The sequence below is a fragment of the Dermacentor variabilis genome, unplaced genomic scaffold (assembly GCF_050947875.1).
Source record: "Dermacentor variabilis isolate Ectoservices unplaced genomic scaffold, ASM5094787v1 scaffold_13, whole genome shotgun sequence".
Lineage (NCBI taxonomy): Eukaryota > Metazoa > Arthropoda > Arachnida > Ixodida > Ixodidae > Dermacentor > Dermacentor variabilis.
In genome coordinates this window covers 33,358,244-33,377,342 of record NW_027460291.1, presented here as the reverse complement: position 1 = coordinate 33,377,342, position 19,099 = coordinate 33,358,244, and the positions used below count along the sequence as shown (strand labels likewise).

General features: G+C 43.2%; 1 protein-coding gene across 2 annotated transcripts in view; it reads left to right on the top strand.

Annotated features, from left to right (window-relative positions):
- The window catches only part of Hgsnat (Heparan-alpha-glucosaminide N-acetyltransferase), a 286,768-nt gene that overhangs the window by 172,040 nt on the left and 95,629 nt on the right, over positions 1-19,099 (top strand). For both annotated transcript variants that reach the window (XM_075677553.1, XM_075677554.1), the window contains exons 9-10: positions 61-170; positions 13,294-13,409. In XM_075677553.1, coding sequence (XP_075533668.1) covers positions 61-170; positions 13,294-13,409 — 226 coding nt within the window. The remainder of the gene's footprint in view (positions 1-60; positions 171-13,293; positions 13,410-19,099) is intronic.

Below are 19,099 nucleotides of genomic sequence, written 5' to 3'. Positions count from 1 at the left end.
TTTGGAGAGATTAGTTCATTGCTTGAATGTTATTCATGTTCTTGTGGCTGGTATGTGCAGTTGACTTGAGCATGCTGCGTATTCCTGGCGTGCTGCAACGCCTAGCCTTCTCCTATCTGGTGGCTGCCGTGGTGCACCTTCTGTTCGCCAAGCCGCATGAGGGACACCTGGTGAGAGCAGTGCCAAGTTCTGTGGTGACACACATGATCTGGCTCATTACACAAGTGAAGGTGTACTCTGAAACAAAGCCTTGTATTTTCTTGATTGTATGCTCTTTGTGGACCTCAGTGCCAGGACTGTTTGTGCTGGGTCTGGAAATGCTTGAAGCATTCAGCAGGAGCTGAACTACTACTTCTTTTTATTTATATCACAAGAAATTAACGGCTGTTCGAATTCACCAATAATTGACTGTGGCGAAATATTCTGAGGAAGTGCAGCCATGCCAGTGTACAATGCTATTATCCAATGCATTATGTTGCTAGATTTGCTGTACATCAACAAAATGCCTTGCTTGATTGTGTTCCCAGCTTCACTTTGGAAAATCCGCATGTATTCAGGCATGTTGGTAATTGCTATCCTAAAGCATGTGTGATGCGGCAGCTAAATAGAGCAGTAAATGAGTGTTTAGGTGAGTAAATAGTTGGGACAGCAATGAATTTGTGCTCATCATTATTGCTTAGCGTGTGGCACACTTCTGGTAATCCTATGGTAAGTGAGGAACACATACTGCTGGCACATCTATTGCTGGTTGGGAAAAACACAGTGTGTTGGAGTGCACAGATTTCTAGTGGTTGTGTGCAATGCCGTGGCCTTATCAGACCTGGTGTATGGGTGGTCTCCAAGCTCTAGTAATTTTACACACCTAAAAAAAAGTACATTCTGAGGTTTTTGATGTGCCAAAATCACATTGTGATTTTGACGCATGTCTTAGTGAGGAACCCTGGGTTAATTTTTACTACCGAAGGTTCTTCAACATGCACTTTATGCACAGTACATGAGCGTTTTCGCATTCCACTCCCATCAGAATACAGTCGAGATCAAGCCCACGAACTTGTGTTCAGCAGTGCAACTTGATAGCTACTGAGCTACTGCAGCAGGTCTTTGCGCTCATCATTCCAGTTTCATTTCCATGGGAAGGAATGCTCTAGATGTTCACAAAGAACCGTACCTAGGCATTGATGTTTTGAGGTTTCATATGTAGGGGCCCACTTTTTCTAGGTATATGTGTAGTGATTTCATGGGGGGGTGTGGTCTCCAAGCCATCTTGTGCCTCTGGGGATATTAAAGTTCAGCATGATTATTGACAAAACATGACAAGCATAATTTTGCATGGGCACAGCAGCGCAGCTACAAGTGTAGCAGGAATGATGAAAAAGATGAAATGTTAGGGCTGGGAAAAGGCAGCACTTTATTGCCGATAACTATGCCGATAAAAAACACATCACACAAAAGTCAGTTTTGCATGAAAAATGAAGCATTGATAGCGATAGCAAAGTATGTGTTACGTAAAGCAAGGGTCATACTTTCATCGGTCTTATTTATTGAAGTAAACACTTGTGTAATAAGTAAAACAAGCACGGTGTAACAATCATGGTGAATTCACTGTCATATTTGCATGCACATCACTTCCTGAACATCGCTGAAGCTCTGTTTGGCCTTTATATACTGGTGATCGAAGTGCCCATGAAAATGAATAGAAAGGCAACGACTGCTACAGCTCGTAGCAGAGCGTGGCACATTCCACTTGAAAGTCATAGCTGGAAGCAATGTTGTACAGTCCTTTTCTGGATATTTTTCAGACATCTTGAGTTATGGTCATCCAGTCAGTCTTTGAATGTGAGCTCTGGACTACCGAACATAGACCTGCACTCTTGGATGTCATTTTTTTCCTGATGTTATTCATGCCATGGTGGCACCCTTGCAACTGTCATGACATGCATTCACTTGGGTTTTGGCCTGCTACCGTATTTACATGATTGTAAGTTGACTCGAATGTAAGTCGACCCCCCATTTTGCACGTGACAGGAAAAAAAAGAAGAGCATATCCGAGCGCGTTCGATAACGAAAATTTATTATTAGCTGACATGGTCACTGGACTACTCGTCTTAACTTGTGCCATCGTCCTCACTAGTGCTGCCATCATCATCGCTGTTACGGTCCCACAGCGCGTCATTGTCCAGCGAAATTCCAGATATGGCAAACGACCGCACCACGACAGCACGACAGCAGCCGACGCCGAATGCACCCAACCACACGCAGCCGTCAGGGAGGCTCTTCTGGCAGGTCTGGTTGGCATAAGTTTGCAGTTTTCTGCCGCCAGCCACTCGTTGTACTCACAGCGGAGCAGGTCCTTAAAAGGCAAAAATCTGGGCTTGTTTCATGACCATGTCGCACTTCACTGGCATGGACTGATCACGCATTTCAGCGACGTGTGGCGCAAGCTTGGCTTACAGCTCTGGAAAGCGTCCAGACTTCAGCCCGTGGGGAATTCTTCACTTGCCATCACAGGTGAAAAAGTGAGCATATTAAAGGGACACTAAAGCGAAACAAAAAATCAGTTGAGCCTAATAAAGTATTGTTTGAGAACCCTGCAGGCAGTCATTTCAAAATAATAGTTTGATTATTAGATGAGAAAATGAAGGTTGAAGTATCAGTACTTGAATTTCACGCCGAAACCCCGACGCCGGTACGTCAGTGTGATGTCGGGGATTCCAAAGTATGTTTTTGCATTTGGGCCGCGTTGGCTAAGTAAAGGTTCCTGAAACTTGCTATGTTTAATGTTTGGTTTCTTTAGAACACGCTGTAGTCAATCTGTACCGCTACATAATTATGTAGGCCCTAGAAGATGCCATCAAAATCCATGACGTTGCAGCGACCAGGGGCGGGAACTTCATGGAGGCATCGCCACCCGTCTTTCGTTCTTGTGCTTTTTCTGGTTTACCAAGCGTCTTATCGTGGTAAGAGTGGTGTTTTTTGTGTCATAGAAAGGTAATTTGCTGATGCAGAAGAAATCATTTTTCTCTTTAGTGTTTCTTTAAAGAAAAATCAAACAAAGCCTATAAATCTGTAAATCTGCTTCAGAAACAGATATAGCAGTTGTGTAAACTGCATCTGTTAGAGCATCTCAAGTGGACAAATGTGATATGTAAATGAACAGCTTAGAAGAAATATTTACAATGTTTACAAAAATTTTGTTAAATATCTTCTAAATAATTATAGCTGCCCTTCAGAGCAGTGTATAATACATTAAATTTGTGACATTTTTGTTTAGTTCTGAGTTAAATTTGATGATTTCCTCTTTCTTTAGTTTCACAATATTTGTATGAAAGAAATATACAATGTTAATAAAAATTTTACTTCCTACATTTCATCATTTAAAAGTTTTCTTCCAAAATGCAACAAACCCCATCAAAAATGGTGCATTGGACACCGAACAAGTTGATCTCTCCTTTTGCATGAATTTAGGTAAGAGGTAAATGTAAGCTTCTTACAGTTTGAATAAGGATAGCCTTATTCTAAAACCAACACCAATAGCTTTCGGCAGAATTGAGACTAAAAAAGTAATTATGCAGTCATTTCAATAGTGCTCACACGCTGTGCTGAGCTCATTAGAATGCATTTTGTACAGGAAACTTGATAATAACCAGGCAGTAAGATTAATGACAGGCGTTAATTGCTCCAATAGTGATGTTTGATCCAACTCGCAAGCAGCAGGTTAATAATACAGTTTTCTAGAATAACGTTATTGTCAGCGCTTCACCACAGCCAGTCATGTTACAACCATTTCGCATCATAAAGAAACCCCTCTGAGCCTGCCAGGTGCTCGCCTACCACAGATTAGCTGTAGCAGGGCCGATAGTGTAGTTCACTTGCAATGAAACACCTATTTTTCATTCCTTTTGTGGAAACTCGCCGTTTCTGCAAACGCACCAGCAAGCAGCCACCTGCAAGGCCGAGCGACGCTTCCAAAAGTGGTCGACTGCAGCACTGCTGTTACTTTTCTACATGAAAAGGCCCTCTCCACGGTAGCCGGTTGTGCCACTCAGAACTATTCTCGTACACTCTAGCCACGGTGGCCATATTGATCGAGGCAGAAAAGGGCGTGTTCCTAGTATAGGCGGCTGCGGAATACGCACGGCATTCAGTTGCATTTGTGGTTTCACAATAAAAAATTAAGAACTTCTTTAAGATGTATATCAGTTCACAATTGTGCGTTGTCATTGTCAAAAAAGAATTCTGCTTTCATTTCTTGCTGTAGGCTTCGAGAAAAGCAACCAGTAGGACGCTTCGCCAATCGCTCTTCTTTGCTGTGTTAAATTACGAAAGGTCCATCGTGGAATGTGACTGTGTAATAGTCACCACTGATTACCTGCCTGTTGGCGAGAAAGGTTTTTCAGCCACCTTTTGTAAAGACCTCAACACCTTCCACCAGCAACTGCGAATTATGCGGCACGAGCACCGTCTTTATTTATTGGTTTGACATATCTCTTGCAAGTGCTGTTGCATGGCTGTGGACATGTGGAGAAGCTGAACTTCATATTTTTATCTTCTCCAGGTAGTTCCAGAAAGGCTCCACACCATTGGGCACCTTATTTTAATCTCAATGCTGTATTTGAAGCTCTCCAGTTTTGGTACAAAACTGCCAAGCTGGTTTTCTCAAGAAAGGCATTATAAACCATGTACTTAGCATCCTGAAACACTTTATACTTATATACTTCATCCAGAGTTTGCATTATTGAACTACACTGTGGGCATTCTCTTATAATTTATATGCACTTAAAGAGATTGATGCCACTTACCTGCCGTGGTTGCTCAGTGGCAATGGTGTTGGGCTGCTGAGCGGCCGCATTTCGATGGAGGCGAAATGCGAAAACACCTGTGTACTTAGATTTAGGTGCACGTTAAAGAACCCCAGGTGTTTAGGTGCACGTTAAAGAACCCCAGGTGGTTGAAATTTCTGTAGTCCTCCACTACGGCGTGCCTCATAATCAGAAAGGGGTTTTGGCACGTAAAACCCCATAATTGAATTTAGATTGATGTGACTCATCCATTGCGTCAAGAACACTTGTTAATGTAGCGTGTGCATTACACTGGCCTATTTGTAAATATTCAGACAACACAAGTATATCACTCTGCAATGCTACGCAAGCATTGGAATAGCAGAAAATACTTTGCACTGACACTCGAACTTTTCAAAATGTATATATTGGTTCACTGCAATCCCACTTTGTAACTTCTATTCTGTGTCCATTGATTTTTTAATGATTACATGTCTAGAATTTGAAAGCCACTGGATTGAGTCAGCGTCTGTGATCCGGACTGAGTGACCGCACGATATACCCAGTAGACGTTCTCTTCTTCTTTTAATCTTTCCGCACCCTTTTCCCTTTCCCCTGTGTAGGGTAGCCAACCGGGCTCAGTCCTGGTTAACCTCCCTGCCTTTCCTTTATCATTTGCTCGCTCTCACATGTCTAGAAAGCAGTGCTCACACTTTTCACAATACACTGAGTGATGGGGTGTATCCGAAACATTATACGGCACTCTGCAATCCTGTAATTGTAGTTAGCACAAGCACATGTCTTTAAGCCATAATGCAACAGGATATTTTCTGGGTGAGTTACATATTTGTGCACAAACAGGAAGCCAGTGAAACATGCAGATGCATACACAATTGAAGAAGTGAATGGATTTAAATTTCAGTTTGTTTTATTTACCAGATAGTTTTGACTGGATGAATGTTGCACTTACAAAGTCTCCCTTCTATTCTTTTTCTTTTTGTCATAAATTGATCCCTCGTCCTTCTCGTGCATGCGTCTCACTGGTTTCCCTATTACAAGCAGAGGCATTGCATGATGCATGCATACCAAATAGAGGAGGTCATGGAAAATGAGCATCCCACGTTGCAACCTGAGTCAACTGCACTACAAATACCACATGCAGTGAGGTACCAACGACTACTTGACACGTAAGTTTCATATGTGTACGCACGAGCACCTTCCTAATTCTTCCACACTGAAACAAACGTATGCACAAGATTCACTTGTGAGCAAACAATTATAGCTTTTGTTACAGGGGGAATGCTATTCCAGGGGCATCTACTTTACGTGATTGGTACAGCTATGGCCTACTGAGATGTTGTAATGTCCTCGAAAAGCATGCCACAATCAGTTGAATGCCACTTACAAAAACATCACTGTTCAAATGTCACGAAAAGCTCCTGCCTGTGTAAAACTACTACCATACAAATAATTCATCAGACCTAAATTACGCTTCTGCCATCTGGTGCCCACATGAAATTTACCTGACTAACACTCTTGAAGCTGTATAAAATCGCGCTACTAGGCTCATTCACTCAGCATATTTTTACAACATCAGCGTATCCTTAAAGCAGACTCTGATTTACGAACACTCGTAACGCCGTCGAAAATTGCCAGCCTATCATTATTTAACACATTATTTTACAGTCCCTCTCGCCCTTGCACCATACATTTCACCACCGGCACAACTGTCATGTTGCACAGGTCATTCATTGTCGCCCAACCCAAAGTGTGCACTGTAACATTGTCATCATCTTTTTTCCATCATGTAGTTGTTGACTAGAATGACCTTCCTCGCAACATCACTCACATCACCAGTTCATCACATTCACATTACATTCACAGAAGTTCCAGCGATTGTCTCACCTTAACTAATATTGTTTTCACTAGTATTGTAATCCCACCCCTTACGTACCGTAATGCCCCCATGTGGGGTCTTTAAGGGAAGAAAGAGAGAAAGAAAAAATCTCAGTGCCCTTCCACTCTGTGAAGAAGGATGACGAGTGAAGCTGTGTATGCGGCCCCTCAATGGCGAACTGCACCTCCGCCACGGGTCGACCCGGCATTTCACTATCTTCGGGATCGGCCCACATATGGGGAGTGCTTAACGCCTGCTTCACGTCGGCCGTGGGTCGGGCCAGTATTACACTATCTTCGAATCGGCCCACGTAAGGGGAATGCTTAACAGCTGCTCTACCTCCGCCGCGAGTCAGCCCGGCATTGCACTATCTTCGGGATCGGCCCACGTATGGGGAGCGCTTAACGCCTGCTTCACCTCTGCCGGGGTCGGCGCGGCACTGCACTATCTACGGGATGGGCCCACGCATGGGGAGTGCTTAATGCCTGCTTCTACTCCGCTGCGGCTCGGCCCGGCATTGCACTATCTCCGGGATCGGACCACATATGGGGAGTGCTTAACGCCTGCTTCACCTCCGCCGGGGGTCGGCGTGGCATTGCACTATCTTCGGAATCGGCCCACGCATGGGGAGTGCTTAATGCCTGCTTCACCTCCGCTGCGGATCGGCCCGGCATTGCACTATCTTTGGGATTGGCCCACGTATGGGGATTTTTTGCTTACCACAATGACAGGAAAATTTCCTTGGACGGTAGAGGTACTATACAGCTTTGCTGTAAAAGGACCCTGTGCCGACTGTTCACAATCAATAAGCACAATGAACGCACTCCATGCTGTGCTACTGTGGCTATGCCAGCTTGGGCTTCTTGCTTCTAGCAAGATAGCAGCAACCAGCTTCACTTTTAGAGAGCCACCTCTACTCCAGAAGTCTAGCAGATAACCTCCTTGGTTTAAATCACCATTGCCATAGTGGAGCTAGACAGAGCCAGATCAAGTGACCAAGTCATGCCGCCATGTTATTTTTTGCTAGTTGGTTCTCCCCGCAGCCATAATGGCTCCATTTTCGAGCCCTAGGCTCTAGAAATGCCTGGTGGAAATTTTCAGCTATTCGGCTTTAACACGACATGTATGCTTAGCTGAAATAGGACACTACTATCATACCAGAAGTGGATTTACATTATTACAATGGTAAAGTCAACTTAGAAAAGCAACCGGCAGATATTGAAGCATGTGTCCAACTCGGCAGCTTCTTAGCTGCAAGAAATTGCAGCTAAGATGGAGATTTCACTATCTTCAGTTTATATGTACGAATAAGGTTTGTTTCCCCTTCCTTGAATTTTGGCCTCGGCATCCTTGAAATGCTTGATTTTTCCTTGAATTTTGAGGCAAAAGTTCTGTACGAACCGTCATGCAATAGGATGACACCTTTGAAGAGCTTTCCTCAATGTTTTTCTTAATATTTTGCCTCAACTTCATCGATGAAGCTCAGTAATATTCTGCATTATTAGTGAACCCTCTTGAAGGTAGTCCATCAACAGAAATCACTTCTTATACAAAAAGCCGTTGCCACTTGCTTTGGCACTGCACACAGAACTTATTTGACGTGGTCTTACATTTTTTAGACTGTTACATTGCATTGGGATCATCAAAGTAGACCCATGTCTCATCACCAGTTGCCAGTTTGTCCAAGAAATTCGTGTAATCTTTTCTAAAATGTTCCAGAAGAGCCACCATTGTCTCTGCATATTTCCTCTTTTATCCAGTTGCCAAAAGTTTGCAATCCACTTTGCGGCAATCTCTCTAATTTGGAAGTCACGTTGAATAATGGCACCAGCTCTCTTAAAGGGGGGCATGATACGGTCACCCAACAATTTGTGGTTTCTTGCGAGAAATTGTAGCAGAGGGTTTATTATGGCTATACACGCATAAAAGCTGGGCATTAAAAGCACATTTCTGTCCAAAATATGAGCTAGAACTCTCTGGCTCTAAGCCCCGCCCTCCGGCAGCCACTGCTGTATTGCCAAGCCATGTGTGACATCATGGGCTGCATGGAACCGAGCCATCGTCTGCTACAAAATTGACCACTGCGCCATGTGCGGTTGTGGCGTAGCTGCCGTTTCATGCCGTTTTTGCTCCAGATGTCGCGTGCTATGTCTTCGACACTGCCAAGTTCGCGTGATGAAGCAAGCAAGGAATCTTTGAGCAGCACATGCAGCGATGGCGTAATATACGCTGCGCATTTTGACTTCGACCTCACCGCCACCAGCTCAAGTGACGAAACACGGCCTTTGAGATTTGCGTGTGCCGGCTGGCTTGCGCAAATCTCGGAGGCCATGGACGAAGACCGCGTAGTAAATGTGGTCAACATAGATGGCGACATTGGGGCAGCACTAAATGTTGCTCGCGCCTTTCAACAATCTTGATATTTCATGCGTTCAGCACTGCTTAGCCATCCGTTCATGGGAGGCGAAGCCCTATGCTACCTCGCACAATGGAAATTGTTATGCACGTAGATTGATTGCTGGCATGCATTTCTCTAGGATCTGTACTGAACAAAACTATTATGTTAAGGTGCCGCGCGTTCCAACCATCTTTTTTTCCCCCACTGTAGTTGTGTGCAGCATATGCAAACAAGTGCCCGCGCACATGTGTCCGCGGCGCAAGGATTTGGCATGATGTTTGCTTTGGCTGAACCTTCACTTGAACTTGCTTTATTGCACCCGATATCCATAAAACAAATAGCAAGGCTAACATTTGGCCTGGGCGCTGCCTACCGGATGGGTCGGTGCGCGAACATAGTCGGCACCGCGTCTGGCCACAGCCTCAGCTTTTTCACAGATATCCCAACCTCGGCGAGCAGGCGCAAATCATCGTTGTAGCTGCCTGGCGTGAAGTGTTCTTAGAACAAAACAAAAGCGTCAGATAATCGCCACTCCTTCTTGCCCACATTAATCTTCCAAGCCTTAAGTTTGACCGACTCCTTGGGGAACCTGAAGTATGATACAGAGCACTCCTTGCTCAGTTCACTTTAGCACCCAACACAGATATGCAGACACCACGGTAGCTTTGTTTTAGCCACCACAAGTTGAACACTTCCAATGGCCAACTGAATTAAGCAGAAGTTTCCCGCATGCGCGCATAGCTGACACACTGATTCTTCGCCGGAGTATACAATATACATGCTAGCTCAGCAGGCATGCAGCCTGTGATGTCATGGTTCGGGAGTGTGCCAGTGTTGCCCCACTGTTATGCCGTTCGAGTGTAATATAAGAAATTCAATTACAAATTACGTGCTGGCTCAAATGCACTAAAATTTTGCCAACATGTTCTTGAACGCACAAAGATTATATTACACAATACTGATTATGGTTGAAAATTGGATGTCATACCCCCTTTAAGTGATATTCCCAAATATTTAGCAATACTTTTGGCTGGTACTTGGCAGTCATCCATGATCATGTTGTGGATGGCTTTCGCATTTACAGGCACAGATACAGAAACAGGCCTTTCACTGAGTTCCTCACTTTCAACAGCGAAATGGTCAATTTTAAGATTAACAACCCAACATTTAATGGTAGCATATGAAAGGGCACTGTCATGCAAAGTTTGTGGCATTTAATCATGGATGCACGTTCCCCTGGAGAAACAGAAACTTGATTATGGGCCTGTGTTCTTTCACACTGAACTTTTCTCTAGGGGCTGTCATGTTCATTTTGGACTTGTAGAAAAAAGATAAGCTGAAAACGTAGGCAGCTCATTTTTTCATCATTGAATATTCGCCCTACCCGCCGTGGTGGCATAGTGGCTTTGGTGTTGTGCTGCCAAGCACAAGGCCGTGGGATCAAATCCCGGCCGTGGCAGCTGCATTGCGATGGGAGTGAAATGTTAAAAACACCCGTGTACCATGCATTGAGTGCCTGTCAAAGAATCTCAGGTGGTCAAAATGAATCTGCAGTTCCTCAGTAATCATCTCGTGGTGTAAAGCCCCAGAATTAGATTTTTTTAAAATATAAACCCTGCAATTTACAGATATCTAGGTAAATTTTTTCTGGGTAAAGCTCAATACTTATCAGTACTCCCTCATAGCAGTGTAGCTTTCAACAGAAAGCGAATAGCAAGATATTTTTGTGTTCCCATTTTATTGTGTCTTATAGTGTACAGGTGTAAATAACTTTAGACATCGTGACACAGGACACTGCAAAAGAACCATAGGACAGAGGCTGTGGTTGTTTTGCTGTGTCTTGTGTCAAGCTGTTTAAAGCTGTTGTTTGCTAGATGTACCTACTAACCGAAATGAACTCTCTATTAAAGGGGCCCTGAACTACCCCTTGGGCTTAGTGAAAAAAAACACAGTCCGTGGATAGCACATGCTGCTGTAAACATCTCAGCCAAATTTTACAGCCATGTGCAGCATGGGGATCTCGCAAGCGGAGCGTGAAGTCATCTTTCTCCTAAACGCTATCTTTTCAACCGAAGCCTGCTCCTCACTCTTTTCTGGATGCTACATTTCATAATATATAGCATATCCCCATATGTGGCTGCTATTGGCCAATCGCTGACATCAATCACGAGGGGTGTCTGAATCAGTGCGCTTCTTCTTACTGTTAATGATATAGTTACTGATGCAGTTTAATAAACAAGCTGAAGTAAGTGAAAATCTGCTTTCGAGTTTCGATAATGACATACTTACGGAAGAAGCTGACTATCGTCTGCTCACACTCGGCCGTGGCCGCCTGCATAGGAATTTTGGCCTACCTGCTTATTTGTGTCATAGCTGTCAGGTCTTACTAATTTCAACTAGTTCTGAACACTCCACTAGCCTCGAACCATGTGAAACTTAAGTTCAGACCACACAGATGCTTGCCAGTGTGCACTCACTCCTGGCCGTTCTTGGTTAGACACCTTGGCAGGCTTCGCTGCCTTAGCAGCAAATGTGCAACTTGGATGTGGATACTATTCGTTGGTCAAACTGGTGCAGGAGAAAGCTGGTCTTCGCCACATAACACAGTCAGACAGGGAGACGGGCACTCTAGCCCTGTCTGCAGTTGCTGCAGTTGCATGTAGCTACGGTCTGCTACGTAGCATAGATACTGCGACCACCACGGGGTGCTGTGAGGAGTCCACTGGCTGAGCACACTGTGACTTGCTGAGGACAACCGCGTTTCACACATTGTAGGCACCAAAATCAGAAATAGTGGCATCTACGTGAACATATATAATCAAATTTGAACTGCACACGCATGGTGACAATCAGTAGGTGGAGTGTTGTGGGCATGCCCTGCTCTGTCGTAGCCTTCGCTGTGCAAATCATGGAAGAATAGCGGAAGCACCGTGAGTGGTATGTTTGATTGCCAATCATTTTGCTTCTGCTGAACTCATTGAAGAACCTTTTGCGGCAAAGTATTTCTGGAAAAGTCTGAATTAACTTCATGAGTATTTCTCGACTTTGATAAAAAGTGCTTCAGGGCCCCTTTAACAGTTGGTCACTCTGCTTATGATTGTCGTAGCCATCGGGTCTCGCTAATTTCGACTAGTTTTGAACACTCATTTAACCGCGAACCACGTGGAACCTAAGGTCAGACCACACACGTGCTTGCCAGCACGTACTCACTCCTGGCCGCTCGTGGTTGGATGCCTTGGCAGACTTTGCTTCGTAATGAGCTTCAAAATTCACAAGTTCTATGTGGCTACTATCTGTCGGTCAAGTTGGGGCAGGACAAAGCTGGTCCGCACCACATAGCACAGCCAGACAGGAACTATGAGCACGAGGGCGCACTCTAGCCCTGTCGTGCACAAAGTGAACACTGCAATTGCATATAGCTGCGGTCTGCGACGTCACGTAGATACTGTGGCCGCTGCGGTGTGCCGTGACATGGCGCGACAAGTTCACTGGCTGTACACACTGCGGCTCGCTGAGGTCAACCACGTTTGGCACATCGTAGGCACCAAAATTGGAAATAGTGGCATTTACGTGAACATCCAAAATCACATTTGAACTGCACGCCACGGTGACATTCAGTAGGCGGAGCATTGTGGGCACACCCTGCTCCGCCGTAGCCTTCACAGTGCAAATCATTGTAGTGGAAGCATCAGGAATGGTATGTTTGATTGCCAATAAGTCCATTTCTGTTAAACGCATTGAAGAACTTCTTGTGGCTAAGTATTTCAGAAATAGTCTAATTTAACTTCAAATACATTTCTCAACTTTAATAAAAAGTGGTTCTGGGCCCCTTCAATAGTGTAGAGAGTTGAACTTGCTGCATGTGTAGTTATTGTGCTGATCACACGATTTTTGTTTCCACTTGAAATGTATTATTATGATGGTGATGGCATGGAGGCACAAAAGCTCACGTAGCACATACATGGGATTGAAGATGTGGCAAATGTATTGTGCAAAATGGGGTGACAGGCAGTCCTCCTTCTATTGGCAATACCTTTATGGCAATATGAGGCATGCAGCCATGGTCCATGCACATTGTGTCGATGCTAAACTTTGTATATAGTACAGATGTTGCTGTGAAAACGTTTTTCTGCTTTGCACTCCTGTTGCCATATTTTTTTCAGCATAGTTGAAGTGTTCAAACTTTTTTGCAACAGTTTGTCTCGCATTCTTGTTTGCAGGTGTGGACCCCTATGCGGGATGTGCTAGCCTACTGGCCCGAGTGGCTGTTGGCAATTCCCATCCTGGCACTTCACTTGGCCCTGACCTTCTTTTGGCCCGTGCCCAATTGCCCACGGTGAGCCAACTTTTCTCGTACTTTCAACACTGCAGTGCAGAGCATTTCAGTGCTGGAATAAGGGGAGCACAGCAACATTGGCTAATGTTGCTTAATTACTATTGCTGCCTTGCTTAGCTCAAGGGTACAAGAGATTTCTATGTTTTTGATGTTCCAGTGTCACTGAACTTGGCAGTTGAAACTTGCCGAAAATGGAAAATGCAGCCTTTGTCAAAGCTCCAAGGCCACTGTGCCAATAACAAGAACTGTTGCCAGGCGCTGCGACACAACCCACATTGTATTCCTAGTGTAATTGAGAATCTCAAGATAGCATTTCGGAATGGATTGTAGTTTTGGCACCAGAGTTCAACAATTTAGCACAAGTACTGAACATCAGCTGAAAGTTTACTACAAACAAGTGCATGAACAGTACTGCATTTTTCTCAAGCTACATAGCTTTAGAGCATCAAAAGTTCTGCAGAGGCTCCAGTTTTTGTTCGTTGTTGTCCTATGTGGCGTCAGCAACGATTTTACAGTGGGCACGATGGTCCCAGGTACTATTCAAGCATGCACACCCTTCCAGATTTAGTAAACAGGGGAAGTGGTGGTTGTTTTGCTCATTTGTTGCTCTCGGTCGCCTTTGTCTAATGCCAGCCTTGAAATATTACCATGTGGGAAGATGAAAGGTGGGATAGGTAGGACATCGCTATTGGTGCCGTCCCATCTGAAAGTAACCGACGAGATAAGGAAGGAAAGTAAGCATTGAATTTTTTACATATCTCTGCTCATATTAGGGCCTTTTGAAAAATTTCTTCACGATTATAGTTTTTGAGAGGCATCGCACTCATTCCAACGTGACACAAACATATAAGACAAAAGTCCTATTACTGCAAGAAGACAAAACAATACATACTCTTCTATACAGATGCTTAAAAGATGACAGACCACTTGGTGCAGTTGTGTCCTCTCATTGGAGCAATCTAAGGTGTTTGATTGCACATTACAGCATGCTTACTGCTGAGGTAAACGGTGTCATTCTAGTGGTGGGGGAAAATATCATATACTCCTTTGGGTGCTTCAAATGCGTTAACGTCTAGGAACCTCACAAACAATGTATCTGTCATTAAAACTGCTAAACTTACTCTGCACGTCCAGCAGAGCAGGCACTAAGGTAGCTTTTGTTGTTAAATGCATGGATAAAACTAGCATAATAGATTTCTTTTTTACGAATCAAATCAAAATTATGCAGCCTATTTTTATTTTAACTTGGTTTGACTCAACTAGGGGTCATATTTTGTAACATTCCCTTCCATTTTCTATATTTATCATGGGTTTCACTGATGGTGCGATCCTAGCAAAGACAGCGGTGCCTCAGCCTCCAAGTCGTGTCTGAAGCTATGATGAAGAGCCAAAGAATGGAAAATGAAGTGGATTGTGGGGGAATTGGGCCCCAGGACCCCAGGAGCATGTGAACGTTTATTTTATGTGGCAGTGGTCTTTTGCTACATGTCAGCCATTAGAGCTGCTTTAGAAACTTATGCAGTATTTTCACTCCTAAAACTTGGAAAGCTGAATTTTAGTGAGATATTCTGCCTCAGGTATGACTTCATTCCACTGTCGTTCAGTTGTGTGAGTGTGTGAATTTAACGTCTTTGGGAAAACTAAACAGCCATTCACTTCAGGTAAGCCAGCCAAAGTGCTGAACATAGACAAGCTGGTTGACAGAATACAGTCATACCGCGTTATAGTAATGGAGTTTCATCGGGGGGGGGGGACCCAGTAGTACCTTCATTATTCAATTCAATTCAATTTAACAGTAACTTTATTCAATTAACCAAAACTGGTATGCGACAATGTCTGGATTCTTAGCCATAGGCTAGTTATGGATCCATGCAGTTATACAAAGAAAAGTAAACGATTCACACACAGGCACAATCATTTATTGTTTTGGATCAAACAAACAAACAAAACAAAAAAGAAATAACAGAAGGAAATGCAACCAAACAAAAACCAATAAACTAAGGTGCAGACCACCGCAGGAGCGAAAAAGCCTTGGACCCCGCCGGCTCGGGCGCGCGCCATTCCCCGCATGCCAACGACACAGCCATCGGCACCCAGAAGCAGAAAGGCTTAGTTGCCGTCCAAACTGCTAAGTGTCACCCACGACAGGAGCCCGTCACCACGAGTGAGGCAGCACATATCCGAGACAAGATCCATGGCCACCCTCCCACGGCAGCCCGCACACATACATGCTTGCTATAAGAATACATGAAACGGTTACACAAAAAGACTTAGTTGAACATTTGTGGCTTTAGCTGTTTTCAGAACAGTAACACGTAATTATTATTCACTCAACACAGCAAGAATGTACACTGATATGCTATATATACATTTGATGCACGGTGTGTCGAGTAAGAACAAGGCTATATCGGCACTTACACTCACGTTACTATACATCCATAAACACATACGTAGAGACACAAGAAAGCGTAACATCAACACTGTATCCAATTGTTGACATCATTAAAACTTTCGTTAAAGCCTAATCAGTTTAGATCGGAAAGAAAGAATTCTTTTACAGTATTAAAATTTACTGACTGCTTAATGTTTGCAGGTAGTGAGTTCCATATTTTGACACCTGTATAATGTATGCGTCGCTGGCCTTACTGGTTGTGACATATCGGGACGAGAAATTTCTTGAGGAAGGCTGAGCGACTGTTGAATGTCGATTCATTGAAGACAGTGGCAGGAAATGGCGCGTTGCATCTCGTTATCGAGCACACTAATAAGGCAACGCGGTAATCTCGCAGGTGCAATAATGACATGACTTTGTTCGCAAGAAAAAAGATTTCTTGATGATGTAGTAAAGCTAGCGTAGTTAATTATCCGCAAAGCTGTCTTCTGAAGCCGTACTACAGACTCCAAGTATGTTTGGATGTAAATCCCCAGGCTTCAATACAATAGGCTAAGTAAGAATGAACAAGACAAAAATATAAGGTTCTCAACGTTTCGAAACTGAAATTACTCCGTGTCTTTGTCAGTACGAAGCATGCGGAAGAGACCTTACCACACAGCCTATCGATATGAGGCTTCCATTTCAGAGCGGTATCAAGGGTTACCCTAAGTAGAGCACTGAGTCAACTTTTTCTATTTCATCATGGCCAGTCGTAATGCGGCATGGCTCCTCAAAAGGCTTTTTCTTAAACGGGGACTTAAAAGTAACAAATTTTGTTTTATTTGTGTTTAATAAAGTCGATTGCTTTCAAACCATTTGCTAATATATTGAAGTTAATTGTTGATTGTTTTAACTGCATTATTTAAAGATTTGATGCTGACCACAAGAGCTGTGTCATCAGCGTACATGAAGGCGTGTGCTTCATTTAGGCCGTCTGGAAGGTCATTTATGCACATTGTAAAAAATATTGGCCCAAGCACCAATCCTTGTGATACACCCATAGTAATGTCAGAGAGACTTGAGGTGTGCTCATCGATGACCACTGCTTGTTTACGGTTATCAAGATAGCTTTTAATAAGTCTAAGGAAATGCCTCGAAATCCAAGTCTTTCCAATTTCATGAATAATATGTGATAGTCAACAGTATCAAATGCCTTTCTTATATCTAAAAATACTCCTATTGATGTTTCGTTGTTGTTCAAGGCTTCATTGATTACATTAGTTAGACAGAATAGCCGTAGTTGTTGATCGAGACTTCTGAAAGCCGTGTTGACGCGGGGAAAAGATGTTATTTTTATATAGAAATTTTCTTATTCTACTTGCCAGTAGTTTCTCAAAAATTATGTTATGGAGTTCAGTACCGATATAGGTCTATAATTCCCGAAATCATTGGGGTCCCTACTTTTATAAATAGGTGTCACTCTTGCTATCTTCAATACCTCCGGGTATGTGCCCATGTTAAATGCTTTGTTAAACAATTTAGCGAGAGTAGGTGCCAAGGTTTTTATATTATTTTTCACTACTGACACCTCAATACCATTGAGACCAGGTGCCTTTCCTCTATCTAATAGATTTGTAGTTGCTATTACTTCCTGGATTGAAATATCTATGTAGCCAAAGGAACATGAATTCCAAGCAGGCAAAGATGGCTCGAACCTACTTTGCATGCCAGAAAGAAGTTCAATTCCAACCGTACAAAAGTGATGGTTAAATTCTTCACTTACTGGTGAAGCATCGCATCCCATAGCTGTCGATGGAAGAATTCGTTTTGAAACTGTAGGTTTCGTAATAGAGTTTATAGTAATCCATAATTTTTTTAGATTGTGAAATGACGAGTCAATCTGGTTACTGTAATAAAGCTTCTTCTGTATTCGCATTGCTGCCTAGGCTTTGTTTCTATGCTCCTTATATTGATTAAAGTAGTATGTGTTGCCTCGATAGTGTTTCACTTTATTATGCCAATAATCTCACGCTTTAATTAGGTTCAGTACGCTCTGTGTCATCCATGGACATATTGGTTGCGTATATCGTCTCTTTACTTTTATTTGAGTGCACTCTGCAATTGTACCCTTAAGTTTTTCTATTAGCATGGAACAGTGCACGTTAGCATTTAAGTCGTCCAAGTTGGAGAATGACATGTTGGAAAGGGACAGTCACAGTTTTTCGTGATCAGTTCGCTTTGTTGTACCGGAAAGATTTGTCCGGTTAAAATATGTATCGTCAAGGCAACATAGGAACGCAATCGGTAAGTGGTCAGCAGGACCTGTATCGTAGGCTCCACAAAGGCTTTCAGTTGCATCAAAGTTACATAAAATGTGATCAAGGCAAGTGGAAGTACCACTTGTAATTTGCGTGGGACCAATGACAAGATTACTGAACCCACACGAACAGTAAATTTGAATATTCAGTGTGTCTGCTACTAAGAGTGTCAATATTCATGTCGCCGACTATAACAGCTTTCTTATTATTTTCGGTCAGGTGAATGAAAGCATATTCTAGGTCACTTAAAAACATGCTACAATCAGTATGCGGGGGACGGTATACAACACCAATTATGACATTGTGCAATTCTACGAAAAACATCTCCGAGTGTCCGCTAGTAGGTCTATTCAAAGGAGAATAAAGCTTGTACCTGAGTGAGTTTCTAATCTAGAATCCCACCCCTCCTCCCCTGTTTTTAGCAATTCTAGGACATGAGAGAAAAACGTAATTTGGAATGTTATAAGTTTCGCCAGGCTTTATCCAAGTTTTCGTGATGGCTATGACGTCATACATGTTATTGTGCTGTGCCAACAGTGTAAGAAGAGCATCAAAATTTTTTCATAAGCTTCTTTCATTGCATTGAAGCAGTGAGTGTGCTCTATGTAATCTGTGAAAGTTATCAACAGAAGAAGTCGTCAGCATATTGGTGATTTATGCCACACGGTCTAGGTTAGCCTCCGTGAAGATGCAGAGGACATCGCAGTTCTCTGCTTTCCTCATTAATATTTGTTCTCTCGATACCCAAGCTTATTTCCAATTGTGTTGCTTCTTTGCGGCAATCGCTTTTGCCAGTAAAACTTTGTACTCAGTGCATAAGTGCTCATTTATGAACACTGGTGCACGTTCTGTCAGGCCAAAATCGGCTGCAGTAAGACAGGCTTTTTTCGTACATTGAAGCAAGTCACGGGTGGCACAGGTCTTGAATTTGTTAATGATGTTAGACTGATTTTTGTTTTTTGTTGGAACACTGTGTACGACAACAATATCAGCCATAT